The sequence below is a fragment of the Bos taurus genome, chromosome X (assembly GCF_002263795.3).
Source record: "Bos taurus isolate L1 Dominette 01449 registration number 42190680 breed Hereford chromosome X, ARS-UCD2.0, whole genome shotgun sequence".
Classification (NCBI taxonomy): Eukaryota; Metazoa; Chordata; class Mammalia; order Artiodactyla; family Bovidae; genus Bos; species Bos taurus.
In genome coordinates, this window is record NC_037357.1 from 87,787,571 (window position 1) to 87,810,778 (window position 23,208).

At 40.8% G+C, this 23,208-nt stretch overlaps 1 protein-coding gene and 1 non-coding gene across 3 annotated transcripts in view; both read left to right on the plus strand.

The window, feature by feature from the left end:
- CLCN5 (chloride voltage-gated channel 5) overlaps positions 1-23,208 on the plus strand; it is a 183,192-nt gene that overhangs the window by 152,647 nt on the left and 7,337 nt on the right. For both annotated transcript variants that reach the window (XM_005228180.5, XM_003588167.6), the window contains 10 exons: positions 219-370; positions 3,825-3,924; positions 8,067-8,254; positions 11,903-12,025; positions 12,894-13,100; positions 16,835-16,915; positions 17,152-17,694; positions 19,846-20,032; positions 21,023-21,421; positions 22,047-22,263. In XM_005228180.5, coding sequence (XP_005228237.1) covers positions 219-370; positions 3,825-3,924; positions 8,067-8,254; positions 11,903-12,025; positions 12,894-13,100; positions 16,835-16,915; positions 17,152-17,694; positions 19,846-20,032; positions 21,023-21,421; positions 22,047-22,263 — 2,197 coding nt within the window. The remainder of the gene's footprint in view (positions 1-218; positions 371-3,824; positions 3,925-8,066; positions 8,255-11,902; positions 12,026-12,893; positions 13,101-16,834; positions 16,916-17,151; positions 17,695-19,845; positions 20,033-21,022; positions 21,422-22,046; positions 22,264-23,208) is intronic.
- Positions 10,778-10,850, plus strand: TRNAS-GGA (transfer RNA serine (anticodon GGA)). The gene has a single exon. It is a non-coding gene; the product is annotated as a tRNA-Ser (tRNA).

Genomic DNA, 23,208 nt, shown 5'->3' on the forward strand with positions numbered 1-23,208 from the left:
CATTCACACTGCCTCGAGATGCTCATCGTTTTGTGCCTAAACCACAGAAACCTCTGAATGTGAAGGATGTTCCTGCCAGGTGATCATTCTGCTTTATCAACATACCCTAACTGTAGTCATCTGATAGTTTAAGGGCTCACCTCCTGGTGCTCAAAAAAGAGGTATTAAAAATGTCCAGAGTGTCTGTATTACTAATGTCTTCTTTCTGTTCAATCCAGAGAGTAGGTCATACAATGGTGGAGGAATAGGTTCTTCAAATAGGATGATGGACTTCTTGGAGGAGCCAATCCCTGGTGTGGGGACCTATGATGATTTCAATACAATTGATTGGGTGAGAGAGAAGTCTCGAGACCGGGATAGGCACCGAGAGGTAAGACAAAAGATGCTTTGTGAGCTGAGTGTTAGGAAACATCAGAAGAAGCTGAAAATACATATTCTTTACATATATAACCTTCTACCCTGGGTGTGGCTGAATTTATTTTCTGTTGGCCATGTAGGGTTTTATTTTTAAGGCATCTTGAAAATAATTTATATTTAATGATGATTTATCTTCCTATAGTGAGTGGTTGAAAAGGATCATTGGGTATAAATGCCTATGTAGAAGGGTGAAAACAGTTGGTGGGAGGGACCAAAATAAATTTCAAAAATCTTTCTTCCCCATCTCGTCTTTCTTTATGGTTTTCCCTTGAAGCAGAATTTTTACAACTAAGAATAGTAAGTGGAATCTTTTTAAAGGAAAAGAGTGTTTACTGAAGCTTACAGGATAAACCTGTGATTATAGCTCTTTTACAAGTATAAAACCAAAGCACATTTATGCATTCAACTAAAAACTGCAAGACCAATCAAATTCAAATCAATGACATTAATTTAGTACGATAGTTAATAGAAGTACTTAGAGCTATTTCTCAGTTTTGTTTTGAATATGACAAGAGAACCTCCCTACTTTTGTCTTTTCAAAGTAATGTGAAAACTTCTCAGAGTATCCCACCAAGGTTGTTTGCCTTTAACTTACTGCTGCTACTGCTAAGTCACTTCAGTCGTGTCCGACTCTGTGCAACCCCATAGACAGCAGCCCACCAGGTGCCCCCGTCCCTGGGATTCTCCAGGCAAGAACACTGGAGTGGGTTGCCATTTCCTTCTCCAATGCATGAAAGTGAAAAGTGAAAGTGAAGTCACTCAGTCGTGTCCGACTCTTAGTGACCCCATGGACTGCAGCCTACCAGGCTCCTCCATCCATTGGATTTTCCAGGCAAGAGTACTGGAGTGGGGTACCATTGCCTTCTCCAACTTACTGCTGAATATCATTTAAATCAGGGAATCACAATTTCTAGTCTGAGTCAGGAGCACGTGCAGAGCTTATTCAAAAGGTAGGGGGCCTCAGCCTCCATCATCCTGATTCAATGGGGAACATGTCTTCAACCAACAGTAGGTATGATTATTTTTTTTTTCTTTCTTACTATTTCTGCTTTGAGTCCAAATTTAAAAATTGCTTTTTAAGTTGACTCCATTTTCTCCTGAGTTCCTGGTTTCCTCCTCTCAGACCTGAGTGAATCTCCTGAGCCGTCAGGTTCAGGTCACTTTTCATTCCTTTCCTGGCTCCTAACTGCTTTTCTCATGACCACCTGAGCCCAGGATTGTCCCAGGTACAGGTTTTGAGAAATTTCTTTGTAATCCTTAGATTTGTGATAATCCCACCGAGTTTTCTTCTAACTCAAAAAGGTGATCTCTATAAAACATTTTGTTTTTTTATAAGATTCATGCTATTTGGGAACATATCCATATATTCTTTCTATTATATTAATTTGTCAGGCAGACTTTAAAATATAGTTTTAAAGCCTTAGAATTTTTTTCTGTATATAATTCAGAGTTTAGTTTGTCATCATTTGCTTATTCAGCATGTTACTCAGATTGTGAAAGCCACCTGTCATATGACAAGAGCACATTTTCCATTATATCAATATGGTTGCATCTGAGACACATTATATCAAATAATAATAATTCAGAATCAATTGAAATGTGTTTATCGAATCTTCAAAGGAGACCTCTTTTAAGCATTAGCTGTTCATCATCTGAATGGAAACACTGTCAGGAAAAGTGTCACCTCATCTACTTTCAGCATTTCAATTGGAAACTTAAAGTCATAAGTCTAAATGAAAATTTAAAGTGCTTTTAACATCTGCCTGCTAATGCAGGAGATGCAGGAGGCACAAGTTCTGTCCCTGGGTTGGGAAGATCCCCAGGAGGAAGAAATGGCAACCCCCTCCAGTGTTCTTGCTTGGAGAACCCCACGGACAGAGATGCCTGGCGGGCTGCAGTCCATGGGGTTGCAAAGAGTCAAACATGACTGAGCAACTAAGCACAGCACAGCACATGCACACAATAATTTATTACTTGTGATGTAGCTGCAGATCAAGATGGGGTAGCTCACTTTCCATTTCAAAGATAAGAAATAGAGGCGGAGAAAGGGGAAGTACTAATGCCAAAGTTGTCAGAATGCTAGGTTTTGAAATGTGAGCACTGAAGAGCTAAATTGACAAGGCTGGGGCCTAAAAAGGTAAAAATTTGTGTACCTCTTGATAGCTGCAGATATTCCCAGCAGGTTTTTGAAAATGAAAGAGATCATCCCTAATATCATTTAGGAACTATAATCACTGTACAGTTAGGGGTTTGTGGTATAGTCTTAGAATTTGCCTGACCTGAATTACAGCCTCATGTAGTAAACTTTAGATTGTATTTTCACCACTCAAATAAGCCCATATTTATTTATTCTTTGAAAAACAATCAGACTATTTTCTATGAGTCAGGAGACCATTTTTGGACCATCTGATGTCCAGGCCAGAAGGAGACCATGGCAGTAAGCAAAACAGGTTGATGTTATAAGAAATTAGCAGCTAAGGGGCTTCCCTGGTGGCTTAGTGGTAAAGAATCTGCCTGCCAGTGCAGGAGACAGGTGTTCAGTCTCTGATCCAGGAAGAAGCCACAAGCCAAGGAGCAACTAAACTAAGCCCGTAAGTCTGTGTGCTACAACTACTGAGCCTGTGCTCTAGAGCCTGGGAACTGCAACTACCGAGCCCACATGCTACAACTATTGAAGCCCAAGCACCACAGAGCCCATAATCCAGAACAAGAGAAGCCACCACAGTGAGAAGCCCATTCAGCACAACTGGAGAGTAGTCCCTGCTCTCCGCAACTAGACAAAAACCTGAGCAGCAGCGGAGACCTAGCACAGCCAACAACAACAAAACAATCTCTAGAAGGCTTCTCTGGTGGTCCAGTGGCTAAGAATCCTCCAGCCAATGCAGGGGACATGGGTTCGATCGCTGCTCCAAGAAGATCCCACATGTCATGGGGCAACTCAGCACACGTGCCGTAACTATGGAGCCTGCATGCCTAGAGTCTCTACTCTGCAACAAGAGAGAAGCCACCACAGTGAGAAGCTTGCACACTGCAACAAAGAGTAGCCCCTGCTCACCACAACTAAAGAAAGTCCACGTGCAACAACGGAGACCCAGTGTAGCCAGAAATAATAAATAAAAGACAAAGGCCTTATTAAAAATGAAAGCAAATAGCTACTAAATAGGGAAGCCTTGAATAAGGTGCTTGCAGGCATTGCAGTACTGGAGATTGAAGGTGGGGTTTTGTAAAACAAGGTTCAGTAAACTTCAGAGTTCTTGGTGACTTTGGTTGAGCCAAAGATCTGAGAAGTAACTCTAAATTGGTCTCCTAATCAATAGGTTTGTCTTTGTGTTTCTTTATTGCACATTTTGATGTGAAAAAGCAAGGGTGTGTGTAAAATCTATCAATGTTTTCTCATTTCTCCCTAGATTACCAACAAAAGCAAAGAATCAACATGGGCCTTAATTCACAGTGTGAGCGATGCTTTTTCTGGCTGGTTGTTGATGCTACTTATTGGGCTTTTATCAGGTATGGTAAACTATGTTAACTTTCTAAACAGATTTCCTAAAATTGTGGTGTGCCCGTTCCCCAAGTCATGAACTGAATTGAATGCTGTGCTTTATTGTTTTCCTACATGAAAGAAGTCACTCATGGACCTTTTGGAAGCTTGATGACCTCAACTGTAAAGAGGTATTGATACCTCATCTCCGTCATTAAATAAATCAGATTAAATAAGGAAATGCATTTAAGTGCATTTGTATACTATAAAATATTGTAGCCATCTTAAGGTGCTGTTAGCCCTGACTTTTGGAGCTTATCTTGAGGAAGAACCTTTCTGTTGGAGATGGGGTTTTTGGTTTTTATTTTTTATTTTTTTTCATTTTTTGAGGAGGAGAAGTGGGAGCAACTCTGTGACTGGCAGGATCTTGATCTCTGACCAGGGATTGAACCCATGCCCTGGCAGTGAAAGCATCAAGTCCTAACCACCGGACCACCAGGGAATTCCCAGTTGTTTTTTTTTAACATATACCACATGGGTAAAGAATCTGCCTCCAATGCAAGAGACCTGGGTTCGATCCCTGGGTCAGGAAGATCCCCTGGCGGAGGGCATGGCTACCCACTCTAGTATTCTTGTCTGGAGAATCCTATGGACAGAGGAGCCTGGTGGGCGATAGTCCATGGGGTTGCAAAAGAGTCAGGCTTTCTTTACGTTGGATTTAGGAAAGAAGATGTAGAAGAGGACTTCTTGAAAGATTTTTGTAGTTACTTCTTAAACATCTTCTCTCTTCATTTAGGGGTAAAATATGTAGGACATGACTCATACCCTTAAGGGGCCTACATTCTTATTCTTTCATGGTGGTTGAGGACTGGGGTGGTACTACCTTTTCCTGTCTTCTCCATCAAGCTCCTAAGCCACTCCAACTATATGGTCTATCTAGGAATAGTATCAGAGAAGGAAATGGCAACCCACCCCAGTGTTCTTGCCTGGAGAATCCCAGGGATGGGGGAGCCTGGTGGACTGCCATCTATGGGGTCGTACAGAGTTGGACACAACTGAAGCGACTTAGCAGCAACAGCAGCAGGAATAGTATACTTGCTTTGCAATACAGCTTCAAAACAGGTCCCTAAGCAGGCTTCCCTTCCTGTGGTGGCAGCAGAAAACCAAGAATACCAGGCAGAAATGCTGAGATTTATATTCCCATGGCATTAAAAAAAATGGGTCTAGGAAGACTAGGAATAATGAGCTGAAATAGAAGTTAGGTGGGAAATCAGGAGGTAGTTGGGATGGAATGGTAGTTAACAGCATAGCTCTAGTTTGTGGCTTCTTGGATTTGAATCCCAGCCCCACCAATTGCTAGTTTTTTGACTTTAGGCAGGTTTCTTAACCCTTGAAAGCTTTAGTTTACTGACTTGTAAAATAGGGATAATAAGAGTACCTATTTTGCAAGTTTGTTGTGAGAATTGAATGAAGTACAATATATATAGCACTCAGCACAGCACCCAGTTGTTCACAAGCTGCTGTTACTTAGAGATAATTCATGAGCCGTGGAGTATAAAGTGATCACAGCAGCTAGTGGGAGCTGCTGCCATTCTGTCATAGCACCCTGCAGCCCCATCTCCTGTCAGTGGGCTCCTTGGGGGGGATATGCAGGGGATGTTCACCGTGTGCCACATTGTTTACATAAAATGCCCCCATTTTTCTTGAACGCTGTGGCATTGCGCTTGCCTCTCCAATGCATAGATACTAACTCTCCACCATCCCACCCCTTGTTTCTTTGTCATGGAATAGGAAACTAAGATCCAGTAGGCTTGTTTACCCCCAGATACTTTTGAGGCATCAGGCTACCACATAGTAAATCTGGTTTGTTATTTGATTTAATTCTGTGCACTTTGGTAATAGCTCGTGTGTTACAGCCAAATCTGGTGACTATCCTGTGTTTTCTACGTTAGTTAAATCTCTGCAGGTCCATTTGCTAAAAAAAAAAAAAAAAAAAAAAAATCATAGCAAATCAGAAACTGTTCATTCATAACAGAGTTTTCAAAGATTATTTCTGGGCCAGGGGTCAGCAAGCTTTTTCTATAAAGAGCCAGACTAAATATTTTAGGATTTGTGGGCCAAATGATCTCTATAGCACAAATGTGGCTGTAGATAGTAGGTACACAAACAAACTGGACTGTGACCAAGAAAAGCTTTATTTAAGAACACAGAGGTGGATTTGACCCTCAGGCCATAGTTTTCCAACCCATGGTCTAGGGTGTTAATGCTGCCCATTCTCTGGCTCGTACAGAAGAGAGAATATGGTCTGGACAGTTTAGAGCTGGCTCATAATAGACTGAGTGGGCTGTAATGTAAAATATTACACAGAGGCTGAAGAGAAGGAAGGGGGCTGATAAAGGATTATATAGATACAAGTGACCTTGAAAAAAATCTTAGATAAATATTAGTAGCCAGTTTTTTTTTTTTTTTCTTTTGGCTGCACCTAGTGGCCTGCCCGATCTTAGCTCCTGGACCAGGGATTGAACCTGGGCCCTGGCAGTGAAAGCACCAAGTCCTAACCATTGGACAACCAGGGAGTCCCAGGAGCCAGATTTCAAGGGGAGGTAACCATTGTAGAAGTTTTGGAGCTACTGGGTAGTCACTGGAAGGAGAGAAGGGACAGAAGCATGAAATGATAGCATGGACAAGTGGAAGCACTGCATTCTCTAGGGTAGGGGAAACCCCCTAAAATTTGTAACCAGGGAAGAAAGAGCCAACTGGGAAAAGAAGAGGGAGACATACAAGGGAAGATAGAATGCAGAGTACCAGGGTTAGGTAGAATAAGACGTACACACATGAAACAACCAGAGAATTAGCCAAACTCTTTAACATCGCTTAGTTTTCTGAATTCAGGCAATAAGTGCAATAGAATTTAGAAGGAAGAGACGATGGGGGCTGGAGTGGCCGAGAGTAGGTTCAAACAGTTTGTCAGATTTGACTAGGTTGTTCAAGTGTGTAAATAACCTGTATTAACACTCTTAGCACCTACCAAAACATACACACGGTATGGCCTCCGGCCTGTTGGAACATAGGCATAATATCCTCCACTTTTTAATGTATGTCTTGTCACTAGGTGGTCAGTGAATATTTTTCTTCCCCTCATACACACAGGGTATTTTGTTTTTAAGCATTGGAGAGCAACAATAGAAGCAGTGTGTCTGAATGCAGGAACAGTCTGGGAATTCAGGTGCTGTGAATTTTATGATGTCTTTGCTATTTCCCTAAAGCACGATTCTAGACCATTTAATTTCTTTATTCCAGTGTTTCTTCATCTGGATAACAGAAATGATGAGAAGGCCAGAATTGAAAGTATTATAACTATCTTAACCCTATCAGTCTACTAGCCATAGTACATGAATCCTCATAATCCTCATAATCATTCTCATAATTTTCTTTGAGGAATGGTCTGTATAAAATATTTTTTGCTCCTTCTCACTAAGAAAACCAGTTCATGCCCTAGGCTCAGGAGGCTTCAGCCTGCCTATAGCTTCATCTCATCTCCCATGTACATCACAATTTGCTTTTATAAATTCCATTCCCTTAGCCTAGAATGCTTTCCTGCCATTGCTCAAATCCCCTTGTTCCTGGTGACAAATCAGTATCAAGACTGAGCGCTTCTCCTCATGGTCTTCATCAACTGCCCCCATCAAGCCATCTCAAATACATGTCATATAATATTCTTCAACATGGGCAGTTCAGATTTTCTCAGTCTTATGTATAAAGTGAGAATAAAACAATCTTTAATAAACTTGACTTTCTTTATGGATCAACCTTCATCAACTCGCAGTCAAAGCAGAGTCTTTGCCAGGTGAGGCAGCTAAAAGTCAAATCCACTCACTCCTTACCCCCAACCCAACCACTTTGCTCTCTTCTAAGTTTCCCATATAGAAATTCTGCAAGACACAGTGTTTAGTGTAGACAATGCTTTTTTCCCCTCTTGAAGAGGCATTTGAAACAGGTAAAATCTATCAGAAATAATAGGTAAGAAGCAAGCAGACAATCAGGTTGCAAAGGAGGTTGCAGAAGGAGGTTGCAAACAGAATAAAAATGTATATACTTGTCCATTATTGTGATTCCTTTTCCCTTATTTTCTCTTACAACCGTAACCTTTCCTTCCCTTCCCTCAAATCAGGTTCCCTAGCTGGCTTGATAGACATCTCTGCTCACTGGATGACAGATTTAAAAGAAGGTATATGTACATTAGGAATCTGGTTTAACCATGAACACTGTTGCTGGAACTCCAACCATGTCACCTTTGAAAATAGAGACAAATGCCCAGAGTGGAATAGCTGGTCCCAGCTTATCATCAGCACGAATGAGGTAACACATGAAGATTTCTGAACTGCTGACTTAATTTTTCTTACATTTACTTCATTTCTTATACTGTCCTCGTGGCAATTGTGGAATCTTCCTTTACTTTCCTTTTCAGGAAAAGGGGAACCAGTGCCAGCTGCCTTTCTCTGTGGTTTAAGTGCAGCCCTGTTTCTATATCTTCTGACATGTGGAGTTTGATGCTTATACAACAAAATAATTTTTTTTGCTTGTTTTTAACAAACCATGTTTCTTCTTAGTTGTTAGTACATGGTGTGACTGACTCTTTCTCTAGTAATTTCCGTAGAAATGCCATAGTCAGCCAACGGATAAGCTATAATTTCTAACAAAAGATGGAATGGGTTAAAAATGTGTTTAAGCAAATTTTCCCTGAGCATTGTATTAGAACATTAAAAAAATATATTCTTTAGCAAAATAGCAGAAACCCAGGAATAAAATTGTTCATGGCCCCCTTTTGAAATGAAAATTGAATTTGTCCTTGTCTTCTAGCAAATTGTTTTGGATATAACAGTAACTTTGTGTTTCAGTTCCTTACCTTGCTCTTACCACTTGATTTGTGTGTTAGATCTCTCCTACTGAACACAAAAGCACATGAAATAACTCTCAACTCCCAATTCCACTCTGGCTTCTGCACAGGTACTTCTAAAACAGGTACCATCCCAGCTCAGTCCTCATCTACTGTGTTAGGAAAGTGAGAAGGACAAGACTGGAATAGTTGTTTGTACATTTAACATTTATTTTCATACCTACTTTGGTCCGCAAACAATTTGAAGCCCCCGCCCCCCCCAGCCGCAGACTCAGTCAAGGCAAAAGAAGGATAAGAAAATAATGTCAGAAATAAGAGTATTTATGTACATATCTGACTATGCATATTGGCTTGTGAAAGAGGTCAATTAGAGGATTAACTGCATACTATACGTGTGAGACGTTTATGTTTGTGCTTCTCAAACCGGGTTAAGGTCAGCATACCAGAGGGTATGTGAAACCTCAGCATATGTGCTGTGTGCCTTCCCAGAGTATCAGTGTTTCCCAAGTATTTGGAAGAAATTTTTTTCCCCAAAATTAAATGTAAACAATTGTTGTAAAGGAATGAAGGATTTCCATGTTTAAGATAAAACAGAATCTCTATTTCAGCTCTGCTCCTGTCTGGGTACCCCACCCCCATCCTCTTGGATGGAGAAAAGTTTGAGAAGCCCTGGAATTTAGCATGAGTGTGTGTGTGTGTGTGTGTGTGTGTGTGTGTGTGTGTGTGTGATTCCCTTGCTTTTTTAAAACTCTTTTTATTTTTGAAGTAGTTATAGATTCCCAGGAAGTTACAAACCAAGGTACAGGAAGGTCCCCATAGCCTTCACCCAGCCTCCCCCAGTCATGACATAAGTATGTGTGCATATGTGCTAAATCGCTTCAGTTGTGACTGACTCTTTGCAACCCTATGGACTGTAGTCTGCTAGGTTCTCCTGACCATGGAATTCTCCAGGCAAGAATATTGGAGTGGATTGCCATGGTCTCCTCCAGGGGATCTTCCCAACACAGGGATCAAATCGGCGTCTCTTATGTCTCCTGCATTGGCAGGCAGGTTCTTAACTGCTAGCACCACCTGGGAAGCCCCTAACATTTAAGTATTTGTTGTTGTTCAGTCCCTCAGTCATGTCCGACTCTTTGTGACCCCATGGACTGCAGCACTCCAGGCTTCCCTGTCTTTCACCATTTCCCAGAGTTTGCTCAAACTCATGTCCATCGAGTTGGTGATGCCATCCTACCATCTCATCCTCTGTCATCCCCTTCTCCTCCCGCCTTCAATCTTTCCCACCGTCAGGGTCTTTTCCAATGAGTTGGCTCTTCACATCAGGTGGCCAAAGTGTTTATAGTACACTAGCAAAACAAATAATGTGACATTGTTGCAACCTACAGACCTTATATTCACCCATTTTATGAGCATAGAAGAGAAAGAGGGGGAAGGAGACAGTGAGTGTGTATGTGCAGGCACACAGTTCACTGTAATTTTAGCACATATATAGATTTGTGTAGCCACCACCACAATCAAAATGTAGAAGTGTGATTCCATCACCACAAGGCTTCCCAAAGCTAATCCTTTGAGCTATGTGTATGTGTGTTTAAGTGTTCCAACCGTAACTTTCAAATTGGAGATTTGCTCAAGTGATAACTTTCTCTGGCTGTCCTTTTAATGAGTGAAATCCTTACCTGGGGAGAGTTAGTTCTAGCTTTTAAAGAGTTCTGCTGCCAGGAACTTGGCCTCCTGATCTCTGCCTCTAGTCAGTTTCAGCCACTTTCTTCTTTCTTCCCCTTTCCTCTTTGTTTCCTCCTCGTATTCTTCCTCCCTAGCTACATTCTAAAGGCCAAGAGAGAGCAATCATTTGTTCCTCTCAGGGACTAAAATAATGGGAAGCCTATGTCAAAATTATAACTCAGGAAAAAAAAAAACCTGAGTGTTTTGGTTTTCCTCGTCTAGGTCAGTGAATTTTTTGATGGTGTTTTAGGTTTTAAGGGGCTTCCCTGGTGGCTCAGAGGTTAAAGCATCTGCCTGGAATGCAGGAGACCCAGGTTCGATCCCTGGATCAGGAAGATCCCCTGGAGAAGGAAATGGCAACCCACTCCAGTACCCTTGCCTGGAGAATCCCATGGAGGGAGGTTTTAAGATGCCAAAAGTCCACTGAGTTTTGTGATCCATATAATTTGAGTGAGTTTCAACTTCTAATATTTCTATCACCAAGCATCTTACGCCAATGTTCAAAATATTGTTTGTTTGTTTTTTAAGGCATAGCTATTTTGCAAGGCAAATGGTGGTGAATCCTTACTAATGGTCAAAATTAGATTTCTTTTCTGGCAGACTTCATTATAATATATAATAATATATATATATTCTTATATAAGAATAAGTATATTATTTCCATTTTTTAAAATAGTCATCTCTGTTTTATTCTTTGGGCTATCTGATATCTCATTGTTTTATCTGATGGTCACAGCCCAAAACGTTTTACTGCATATTCTTGTTGCTATTCAATGACTACATCTTTGCTACTACAGTGGAAAAATTCTCTCAAAGATGTGGTCATCTCTACAGAATATCATTGCTTATTTTAAGGAAAACACCCAAGAATTTTATAACCGCCTATGAGAATTTGACACCAAGGTAGGTAGTAGCCAAAGGTGAATTTAATGGAATTCTAGAGCCAGTCTTCACTTGAAATGTGTAGCCAAGGTTCAGCCATTTCAATAAAAGGACTGCTAAGACTTTTAATGAAATTGACATAGTATGTGTGTATGTGTATATATATATATATGTGTGTGTGTGTATATATATATATATATATTTGACTACAAAATCTATCAAAGCACTCATATAGAAAGTGAATTTGTGTTTTCATTCTTGTCCATCCTTAGAAGCCATCCTCACTTTCCTTTGGGTGGAGCAAAGCCTCTCATTTTCTGTAGCAAATGAGCTGACAGTGTTTTAGTAGTTGCTTTGCTGACAGTCTGGAAGAAACATTTTGAGCAATTTAATATTGTTTGTTTATTTTCTGACCTCCTCTCCTGAAAACCCATTACTTAAGAGCTGCATGCCTCCTTGAGGTTGTCTAGGCTAAAACCAGCTTCTTTCTTTTCCCCCTGTTCCAGGGAGCCTTTGCCTACATAGTCAATTATTTCATGTACGTCCTCTGGGCTCTCCTATTTGCCTTCCTTGCTGTATCTCTTGTCAAGGTGTTTGCACCTTATGCCTGTGGCTCTGGAATCCCTGAGGTGAGTCTCTAAAATGGTTTATAATGGTTTATAAGTGGTAACAATAATTAATCCTTTTTAGTTAAAACCATTTAATATGTATTCCAGCATATACTGTAGTTGAATATTAAATGAGATCAGATCCTGAGGCAGTCTAGGGCCTTTCTAGATCTTCCCTTAAGTTTCCTCCCAGACTGGGCCACATAAACATTTAAAGGGAGTTAATTCCTAGCCTCCTACGGGTTTCTGGTGAACCAGCCCCCTGAAGAATTCCCCGACTCCTAACCAAGAAGCTTTTAGGGTAGACCACAGGATTCTGGTCTGAAAAAATAGTGGTACTGTCAACTTTTTTAGAGCAGAAGAAATGAAATTATTTTGCTACATTTTTTACAACATGATTTGGGCTAGAAGGAGGGTGATTAAAACCCTATTTCTAACGACTTTTGGTTTAGATTACTTGATAGTAACTGAAACCACTGAGATTTTAGGTTACCTGGATGGCCTTGCCTCTCTCTGTTTCCTGATCAAGTGATAGCTACAGATTTTTTGGCAGAGAGTCAAGGCTATACTAGTAAGGGAAAGTAAGAAAAACACCCTCCCCTCTCAGCTGCCCCTTCTCCACACACATGCACTCTCATACTTAACAGTACTCCCTTGCCCAGCTATCACATGCGCCCCCCCCCCCACAAAAGAAAAGGGAGCATAAAAGTTTTAAGAACATTTCTCATTTTCTTGGTCTCCTGGGTCCCCTCCCAAACTTGAATCACAGTTTCAAGCTTTTATGTATCACTTGTTTAAAAGGTGTAGTTTCTATAATGAGGACCAGATTTATTGCTTCTTAGCCTTGTTTCCTTACTTAGTCCGTGTTCAATCTGTGTTTAACCTGCAGATAAAAACTATCTTGAGTGGTTTCATTATTAGGGGCTATTTGGGTAAGTGGACCCTGATGATCAAAACCATCACACTGGTACTGGCAGTGTCATCTGGCCTGAGCTTGGGCAAAGAGGGCCCCCTAGTGCACGTGGCTTGCTGCTGTGGGAACATCCTATGCCACTGCTTCAACAAATACAGGAAGAATGAAGCCAAGCGCAGAGAGGTAATAACAAATGACTTTACCAGTCTTTTTTTTTTTTTTTTTGGTGAGAGCACAAATGGTACAATCTTAGGGATGACAATTGGGGGATTCTACTGGTTAATGCAAATACTCTTTGACCCAGAAGTTCCATTTCTAGAAATTTATCTTGCAGACATTCTACCGTGTGTGCACAAAGGTTTGTGGGAATAGTCAGTGCAGCATCTGTCAACATAGTGAAAAACTGAAGCAATCCAAGTGACCATCAGTGGGGGACTGACTGAATAAACAATATTCTGTCCATACTCTAGAATCCTATGCAACTCTTAATGAGATAATGCTATGTATACTAACATGGAATGATGGCTATAAAGTACCATTAAACTTTGAAAAGCCAATCTCAGAATAATGTGTATAGTAAAAGTCAGTTAATGTTTTTGTAAAGTGTGTATATATGCTCCTTGAAAGAAATGGCTGAGAAGTGGTTTCACCCCAAACTGTTAAAAAAAATGTCTACTTCTGGTGAGGGGGAAAGTGAGGTAGATGCTGGTGAGGAAGAAGTAAAGACTTTAACTTTTTATAATATATAATTCTATACAAGAATGTGTGATTTCTGTTCCAAAGAAGTTGCAGAAATAATGGAAGACTTTTTAAAGAAGTTTATTCCTGTGAAAGAATATAAGTTCAGCATGTGTTTCAGATGCCAGCTTTTTTATCTTTTATTTCTACCTAACAGCATACTGTATTTGTTTCTCTGTATTCGATTTCTCTCTCCCTGCCTTCCACCTCAGCCCTGCAAATGAGTCCCACTGCAGTATCTCTATAGTTGTTCTCATGTTTATACAGTTATTAATGTGTGTCATTTTCAGGAGGAAGACCATTTTTTAAGAAGTTCCAAGTCATTAGTTACTTTTTTCCTGCTATAATTAAGAATTTGAGAAAATAATGGTTCTTGCTTTTTTTTCCTCTTGAATTACAAAGAAATCACATATGGAATGGGTCAAGACCAAGGTTATTTCATTGAAGAGGATTTTTCACAAAATTAGAACCTCGTGATTTATTCTGAAAGCAAAAGAAAACAAAATTCCCCATAAGACTCGGAAAAAAAAAAAAAAAACTCAAAGATGTTGAAATTTAAAATGTGGAATACATTTTGATGGTTCAAGGGGAAAAGTTCCTGGCAGGAGAGGTAGGCTAGCAGGAGAGAGAGGGAAATCCGAGTAGGTTGTTTAGCTATCTGTCAAATACATAAAGGCAGTCTTATACTGGTGAAGTTGTTCGATAGGAGTAATGTACAACAGAAGCTAAAGAGATGAAAAAAAAAAACATTTTAACTGGCAAGAGTAAAGTGTTGATTGTTGCTGGTTTTGCATAAGTAGAGGTGACTTTGAAACTGTAGATTGGTGATTACTTTCATTTTATTTAATATAAAATTGGCATTTTTGTTCAAACAGTTCTTATAAAATGAAAGAAGAGTTTGATTTGGCTGTTTTTCTGTACAGATATCATATATTTCTAACTAAACTCATGAATAGTTGAATATGTCATTCACTTCTTATTGCTTATATAGAGTTTGCAGTTATTTTTTCCTGGTGTTCTCACCATCAGCAGTAACCCTTTTATGTCCTCGGGCCTTGTCATAGTGGCCAGATGGTTGAGCGTAAAATAGAGATTTGAGAAAGCAGGGCACAGGTAGACTCCACTCTACAACTTACTGGCCAGTTCAACTCTTCCTTCTCCCTCGTAATTCATCCTAAACAAAGTCACTGAAATCCCCTTTCTGAAGTTCTGTGTTAAATGTCCTCATCCTTCTTAGATGAAAGCCATTCTAGTCTTGAATTTCAGAGTCCTCCCCAGCTAGCACCAGAGATCACTTTCCCCCACACCCTTCGTTTTCCTGAGCCATCTTGCACTTCCAGAAAAACCTACCTATTTGCCAAGAACCACTTTTTTTTCTTTAAAAAACTGACAGTTTTATTTTACTTCCTTTTAAAAATAGCTCCTTGATACCACACATCATATATCACTCCACAGCAACCAGAATCCAACAAACTGACTTTCTTGGTCTATTAATTCTGGTGTGTTGGTGTGTTTATCATGCACCTTTTACATTCATATGTCTACAAAGATGGTACTCTTGAAATATCACTTGCTCTCTTTCCCCACCTCCTTGTCCCTTTTAATTTCTGTCTGACAGCTTCTTTCTCTTTCTTTCTCTCCTTACCCTTTTCCTTGCCACACCTAGACACACTTAGGTCTTAGGACTATTCCCTTCAAAATCTATCCCCAACTTTGCTTCTAGTCACCCTCCTATTTCTGTTCCATAGGTCACTAGGTGTGGATTAGGGCACATAGTACAGGAAACTCTAAATACCTCTTGTCTGAATATTTGCAGCTCCTGATTAGCTGTGAGCCAATCATTATTTCAAGTTTGTATCATTCAGTTCAGTTCAGTCACTCAGTCGTGTCCGACTCTTTGCGACCCCATGAATCACAGCACGCCAGGCCTCCCTGTCCATCACCAACTCCTGAAGTTCACCCAGACTCACGTCCATCGAGTCAGTGATGCCATCCAGCCATCTCATCCTCTGTCGTCCCCTTCTACTCCTGCCCCCAATCCCTCCCACCATCAGTCTTTTCCAATGAGTCAACTCTTCGCATGAGGTGGCCAAAGTACTGGAGTTTCAGCTTGAGCATCATTCCTTCCAAAGAAATCCCAGGGCTGATCTCTTTTAGAATGGACTGGTTGGATCTCCTTGCAGTCCAAGGGACTCTCAAGAGTCTTCTCCAACACCTCAGTTCAAAAGCATCAATTCTTTGGCGCTCAGCCTTCTTCACAGTCCAACTCTCACATCCATACATGACCACAGGAAAAACCATAGCCTTGACTAGACGAACCTTTGTTGGCAAAGTAATATCTCTGTTTTTGAATATGCTGTCTAGGTTGGTCATAACTTTCCTTCCAAGGAGTAAACGTCTTTTAATTTCATGGCTGCAGTCACCATCTGCAGTGATTTTGGAGCCAGAAAAATAAAGTCTGACACTGTTTCCACATCTATTTCCCATGAAGTGATGGGACCGGATGCCATGATTTCTGTTTTCTGAATGTTGAGCTTTAAGCCAACATTTTCACTCTCCACTTTCACTTTCATCAAGAGGCTTTTTAGTTCCTCTTCACTTTCTGCCATAAGGGTGGTATCATCTGCATATCTGAGGTTATTGATATTTCTCCCTGCAATCTTGATTCCCGCTTGTGTTTCTTCCAGTCCAGCGTTTCTCATGATGTACTCTGCAGATAAGTTAAATAAGCAGGGATTAGAGCTATCTTTAAAATCTCATTTTAAAAGCTTTTCTTTATAAAGAAAGTGCTGTGTAAATTACATATGTAAATATTTACATAATGTAAATATTTCATTTAGGTGGTGAATAGGTCTTACAGACCATAAATCAATTGTGGAATTGGGAGTATGGGGGATGGGAGCATAATTTGGAATCAAGTACACGCCTAAATTAATTACAAAGGAAGGCCCGCTACGTGTTCCAGCATGTGAACCATGTGTTCAAGATTCAGCAGATAGTGTTTGCTCTCAAAGTAAATATATGTTGAACTTCATTTTTCATAAATAAGCTGGGTATAGAGCAGGTAAAGTTTTTTTTGTTTTGTTTACGTTTGGTAACCACCAATATTCCTTTTAAAACGTGACTGAAGGTAGGAAAGTGGCCTTATTCTGTCACTAATTTTGAGTTTTGAATCATAGGTCTTGTCAGCCGCTGCCGCTGCTGGTGTATCTGTAGCCTTTGGGGCACCTATTGGTGGAGTATTATTCAGCCTAGAAGAGGTAACTGCTTTTATCTGTCTGTAGAGCCACGCTTGTGATTTTGTGCCAGGAATTCTGGCCATTGTCTGTGTATACTGCAGTCCTGAAGTGCTCTGCCCAACTCCAGTGCTTTGCCACGGGACTGGAGATTTCCAGGCCATTTTCTTCCTCAGCTCGAATTGCCACAGCACAGTTTTTCACCCCAAATAGTTCCTGCATATTGACTTGAGTTGATTTTCTCGCTTTTTCTCCTATAGGTCAGCTACTACTTTCCCCTCAAAACACTGTGGCGTTCATTTTTCGCTGCTTTAGTGGCAGCATTCACTCTACGCTCCATCAATCCGTTTGGAAACAGCCGCCTGGTTCTATTTTATGTGGAATTTCACACCCCATGGCATCTCTTTGAGCTTGTGCCCTTCATTCTGCTGGGCATATTTGGTGGTCTGTGGGGAGCTCTTTTTATCCGCACTAACATTGCCTGGTGTCGGAAGCGGAAGACTACCCAGTTGGGCAAGTATCCTGTCGTAGAGGTTCTTGTCGTGACAGCCATCACTGCCATCCTGGCTTTCCCCAATGAGTATACCCGAGTGAGCACAAGTGAGCTCATCTCTGAGCTGTTCAATGACTGTGGCCTCCTGGACTCCTCCAAACTCTGTGATTATGAGAACCGTTTCAACACAAGCAAGGCGGGTGAGCTGCCCGACAGACCAGCTGGCGTGGGAGTCTACAGTGCAATGTGGCAGCTGGCCTTGACACTCATACTGAAAATTGTCATCACTATATTCACCTTTGGCATGAAGGTGAGGAGATTCTTTTGGTCCTTCCTGGATATTTGTGTGTCTGTAGGTTTTCAGGGCAAAGCCAAGATACCATAAAATTCTCGTAGTTCATGGAGTATGTCCAGCTTCACCCAGCATTATCCACTAACCCACCCCAAGGCCCCTTTTACCCGCACATATCCTCAATATCCTCATAACTTCTTAGACAATTGTATGGCTATCTAAAATTGTCCAAGCCTAGTTTTAGGCCAAATGCAAACCTCGGTGATGAGATTTTAAAAGTAGAAATGTTTTCTCCTTTTCTGTGGAAAACATATTTTGCCACTCAAAAAGGATGGTGAGGTATTTATCCCAGTGCATTTTGTATCAAAACAATATCTGACCAACACATTTTTGGTCCTTATAAAGTGGCTTTGGAGTTTACCAATAAAGCAAAGTAGTTGGTTGAACCAAATGAAGTTGCCAACCATTTTAACCACTGAAATAGCAATTTCATATGGTTCAACCCAATACATAGCTAAACGTATTTTTTACAGTTGTTAACAGTGTCCAATTATCAAGAACTTCATAGGTGACCCTAAATTAATATTTAGATTATCAAAAGCTGACATCAGGCCAATATCTTTATTTTCAGTACCGTTGTAATTTCCATGTGTCAGAAGAAATCAAGAAGGAAAATTTGTATTTTCTTTATCTTCCTTGGTTTTTATGTGTCCAGGCAACAATACTGGAGTGGGTTGCCATTCCTTTCTCTAGGGGATCTTCCAGACCCAGAGATATTCCTGACCCGGGGATTGAACCTGGGTCTCCTCCATTTCAGGCAGATTCTTTATCTGTAGCCACCATGGAAGCCCTTCTTTTCTTTAGCACTCAACTACCAATGTATTTCCTCTATTCTCTAGAGAAATAGATTCAAAACAGAAAATAAGGGCCAACAATGCAGTTTAGGGAATACAGTAATCTCTGAATTCATATCCATCCTCAACATGTTGAACATATTTGCAGTGCTTCTTGGGTTACTTTGCACCTCATGGCTTTATTCTTTCATTTAAAAGTGAATTTGCAGACCATCAGACCCACCCCAATTCAAATTTATTCTAGAATCAAAGCTATTTTAAAATAATCTTCTGTTTGGGTTATCCCTGTCATCATTTTCCCTCTCTTAGCACAGAAAATTGAGAATGCACTATTGTATCCTGGTGGTGGTGGTTTAGTCCCCAAGTCATGTCCTGCAACCCCATAGACTATAGCCCACCAGGCTCCTCTGTCTATGGAATTTCCTAGGCAAGAATAATAGAGTGGGTTGACATTTCCTTCTCTAGGGGATCTTCCTGACCCAGGGATTGAACCTGTGTCTCCTGCATTGCAGGTGGGTTCTTTACTGACTGAGCCACCAGAGAAGCCCCAATTACATTCTAGGAGTTCAAAAAAAAAAAAAAGAGGAGACAGATGGGGATTCCTTTTTGGGATAGTCATGCAACCATAGTCACTACCTCATTAAAAAACTTATTTATTATTTCTTTTATACTGTTAAAATAAACTGAAACCTCAAATGCCATCCTTTTTGTGTGGGCAGTGGGTCAAGATTCAATACATGAGAGTGATTAGAAGCATTGCATTTAAACCCTATCACCAACATTTACTAAATCTTGGCCTTGGATGAGTTCTTAACCTCTCTGTACCTTAGATCGTTTGTGAATTGAGGATAATAACACCCGCCTCTTGGGGTGGTTGTAAAGAACCCAGAAAATCCAGTCTGTAGAGCATCCAGCATAGAGCATTGTAGATAGTCAATAAAGGGTAATCGCTATTGATAAGAATTCAAAATTGGGTAAACTGTCTGCATATATGAGAAACTCCATCTATTTTCCTTTTTCTTTGGGAAAGGCTTAATTTCTACCTCCAGTTCTGTGTTGGTCTGGAGAGTTCAGGCTCTTGCCTGATGGACCCCGAATCAGGGTAAGCATCTTTGCAGTTGTACTTGCCTGCACGTCCCAGAGAACCTCTAGTCCCTGTAGTGTTACACAGATCTTTGCAGCCACTTGCTAGCATAGTGCATAGTTAGATTGTCATTGGCCTGTTCGCTTTGCAGAGGGTCAGTCCTTTAGCCCTTATCACATGCCATGTAATTACATCACTTCTCACTAACCATCTGTTGCTTTCTCTTTGCAGATTCCTTCTGGTCTCTTTATCCCTAGCATGGCTGTTGGTGCTATAGCAGGTCGGCTTTTGGGAGTTGGGATGGAACAGCTGGCTTATTACCACCATGACTGGGCCATCTTCAATAGCTGGTGCAGTCAAGGAGCGGATTGCATCACCCCTGGCCTTTATGCGATGGTTGGGGCTGCAGCCTGTTTGGGTGAGTATTGTTTTCATTGGTTTCAAAGAAATTGCTCCCCAGGTGGCATTATAAAGATGAGTTATACTATATATAACTGACTGTAGGTTAAAAAAAAAAAAAAAAAACAATCCATTTCTTGTTGGGTTTGCCATTTTCAAGTGCTTTAAGAAGGCATTCTTTACCATATATCTCCATTCCTCCCATTGGAGAGGAATTCTCTCAAATCCTGTCATATTGAGGAAGAAACCAGAAATTTGGACAAAAATACCTGCACAAGAATGTTCATCATGGTATTATGTGTAATAGCAAATAACTGTAATCAACCTAAAAGTGCAATAAGGGACTGGTTAAATAAATTATGGTACATCCATATAATGCTATACCATGGAGCCACTGAATGTGATGCTAATATGTTTAATATTTTTAAATACAATTTAAATAAATTTGTACTAATATGCAAAGTATTCCTAACATAAAGTTAGGAGAAAAGGCATGGTGAGGAATTTAAACATAATACAAATTCATCTATATAAAAACATATGTTTTTGAAAAAAAGTCACTTGAAATTTTTACTCAGCATATTTCTAGGCAGTGAGTTTACGGGTAAGACTTTCCTTTATATACTTTAAACATATATATAGTTTGCAATTATTCTACAGTGGGCCTGCATGTCCCAGAGAACCTCTCACGACTGTGGTTTTATACAAATCATAGACATCTTATGCAATTACTTTTATAATTGGGAGTTGGTGGGGAGCAACAAACAAATGAAAAAAGAGTGAAGGAGGTATCTTTTGTATAGGTTATTTTGAGAAGTGTGACTCCTGTCCATTGTAAACTTGTTTGAATGCAGTTGCAGGAGTCTATGCAGTTGTAGGCAAGGGCCTCCTTTTAGTGATGTTTCTGGTAAGTAACTTTTTCTGGATGGGGCCTGTGAAAGGCCCATAACTGTAATGAATCCTATACTTTTCCTGCCTTCACTAAGTAGCCTGTTGTCTATTTTTGCAGGTGGGGTGACTCGGATGACCGTTTCTCTTGTTGTCATAATGTTTGAATTAACTGGTGGCTTGGAATACATTGTGCCTCTGATGGCTGCAGCTATGACAAGCAAGTGGGTGGCGGATGCTCTTGGGCGGGAGGGCATCTATGATGCCCACATCCGTCTCAATGGGTACCCCTTTCTTGAAGCCAAAGAAGAGTTTGCTCATAAGACCCTGGCAATGGATGTGATGAAACCCCGGAGAAATGATCCTTTGTTGACTGTCCTTACTCAGGACAGTATGACTGTGGAAGATGTAGAGACCATAATCAGTGAAACAACTTACAGTGGCTTCCCAGTGGTGGTGTCCCGGGAGTCCCAAAGACTTGTGGGTTTTGTCCTCCGAAGAGACCTCATTATTTCAATTGGTAAGGATTTCATAAAGGGGACAGGAGGTCCACTATAGAAATAATAAATAAATATGCGTGAGGGGAGGGGAGGGGTAAATTAGGAGACTGGGATTAACAGACACACACTACTATATATAAAATAGATGACCAACAAGGACCTGCTGTATCGCACAGGGAACTGTACTCAGTATCTTATAATCACCTGTAATGGAAAAGAATCTGACAAACAACATATATATATGTTTATATGTGTGTGTGCATGTGAAAGTTGCTCAATCATGTCTGACGCTTTGCAACCACATGGACTCTAGCCTGCCTCCTCTGTCTGTGGAATTCTCCAGGCCAGAATGCTGGAGTGGGTAGCCATTCCCTTCTCCAGGGGAGCTTCCCAACTCGGGGATTGAACCCAGGTTTCCCACATTGTGGGTGGATTCTTTACCATTTGAGCCACCAGGGAAGCCCATAGAACAGAATCATTTTGCTGTAGACCTCAAAATAGCACAACATTGTATATCAACTATACAATAAATAAGCATGCGTGCATGAAATGGGGAAGACAGAAGGGAGAGGGGACTGGTTAGGGGCCAGAAGGATAGAATTAGTCCTTCTTTTTTAACTTTTTCCCCCTACTTTTTTCCAATAGAAAATGCTCGAAAAAAACAGGATGGAGTTGTGAGCACTTCCGTCATTTATTTCACTGAACATTCTCCTCCAGTGCCACCATACACCCCACCTACCCTCAAGCTTCGGAACATCCTGGATCTCAGCCCCTTCACTGTGACTGACCTTACGCCCATGGAGATTGTGGTGGATATCTTCCGCAAGCTGGGACTGCGGCAGTGCCTGGTTACACACAATGGGTGAGAGCTCGTTGGTGAAATCAGATTGGGTTAGGGGAAGAAAGAGAACGTAGAGAGATTAAAGAAAGAAAAGCCCAGCTCACATGAACTTAGTAGCACTTATAGACCTTTTGGAGACTCTGAGATGAAGATGGATATGTTTCTCTCACTGTCATAATAGAGAAGATGTTTGGGGAGGATAGTGGGTTTGAGAGATGTGAACTGCTGGTTGCATATTATAAATAACTCAGTTCCTCCCCTACAAAGGAAATACTATGTTCTTAAGAACAGGCAGCACTGAAATTTAAATGGTACTAGGTAGTATATGTCGGAGAAGGCAATGGCACCCCACTCCAGTACTCTTGCTTGGAAAATCCCATGGACGGAGGAGCCTGGTGGGCTGCGGTCCATGGGGTTGCACAGAGTCAGACATGACAGAGCGACTTCACTTTCACTTTTCACTTTCATGCATTGGAGAAGGAAATGGCAACCCACTCCAGTGTTCTTGCCTGGAGAATCCCAGGGACGGGGGAGCCTGGTGGGCTGCCGTCTATGGGGTCGCACAGAGTCGCATATGACTGAAGCGACTTAGCAGCAGCAGCAGGTAGTATGTGTGTGTTATTTCGTCCTTACAATACCTTCATCGTTATTATTTACTGGTGAGAAAACCAAGTTCCAGTGAGGTTTAAAGATTTGCACAAGGACGCCCCAGTTGATGTCTAGTTGAGGTAGGCTTTAAACACAAGTCTTCTGACTCCCATGGCTAAGGCTCTTTCTTTCTGAGATATTTCTTATCAAGTAAAGGAAGCCATGTTATTTTTATTGGGAAACAAAAAAGCAGGTTGAGGAGAAGGGTGGGTTTTTGTGTGTGTGTGTATGTGTGTGTGTGTTTGTGTGAGCATGGTAATGTTAATCTAGTGATTATATAAGAATTTCACCCTCTAAAATTTCTGAATAATGTAACAG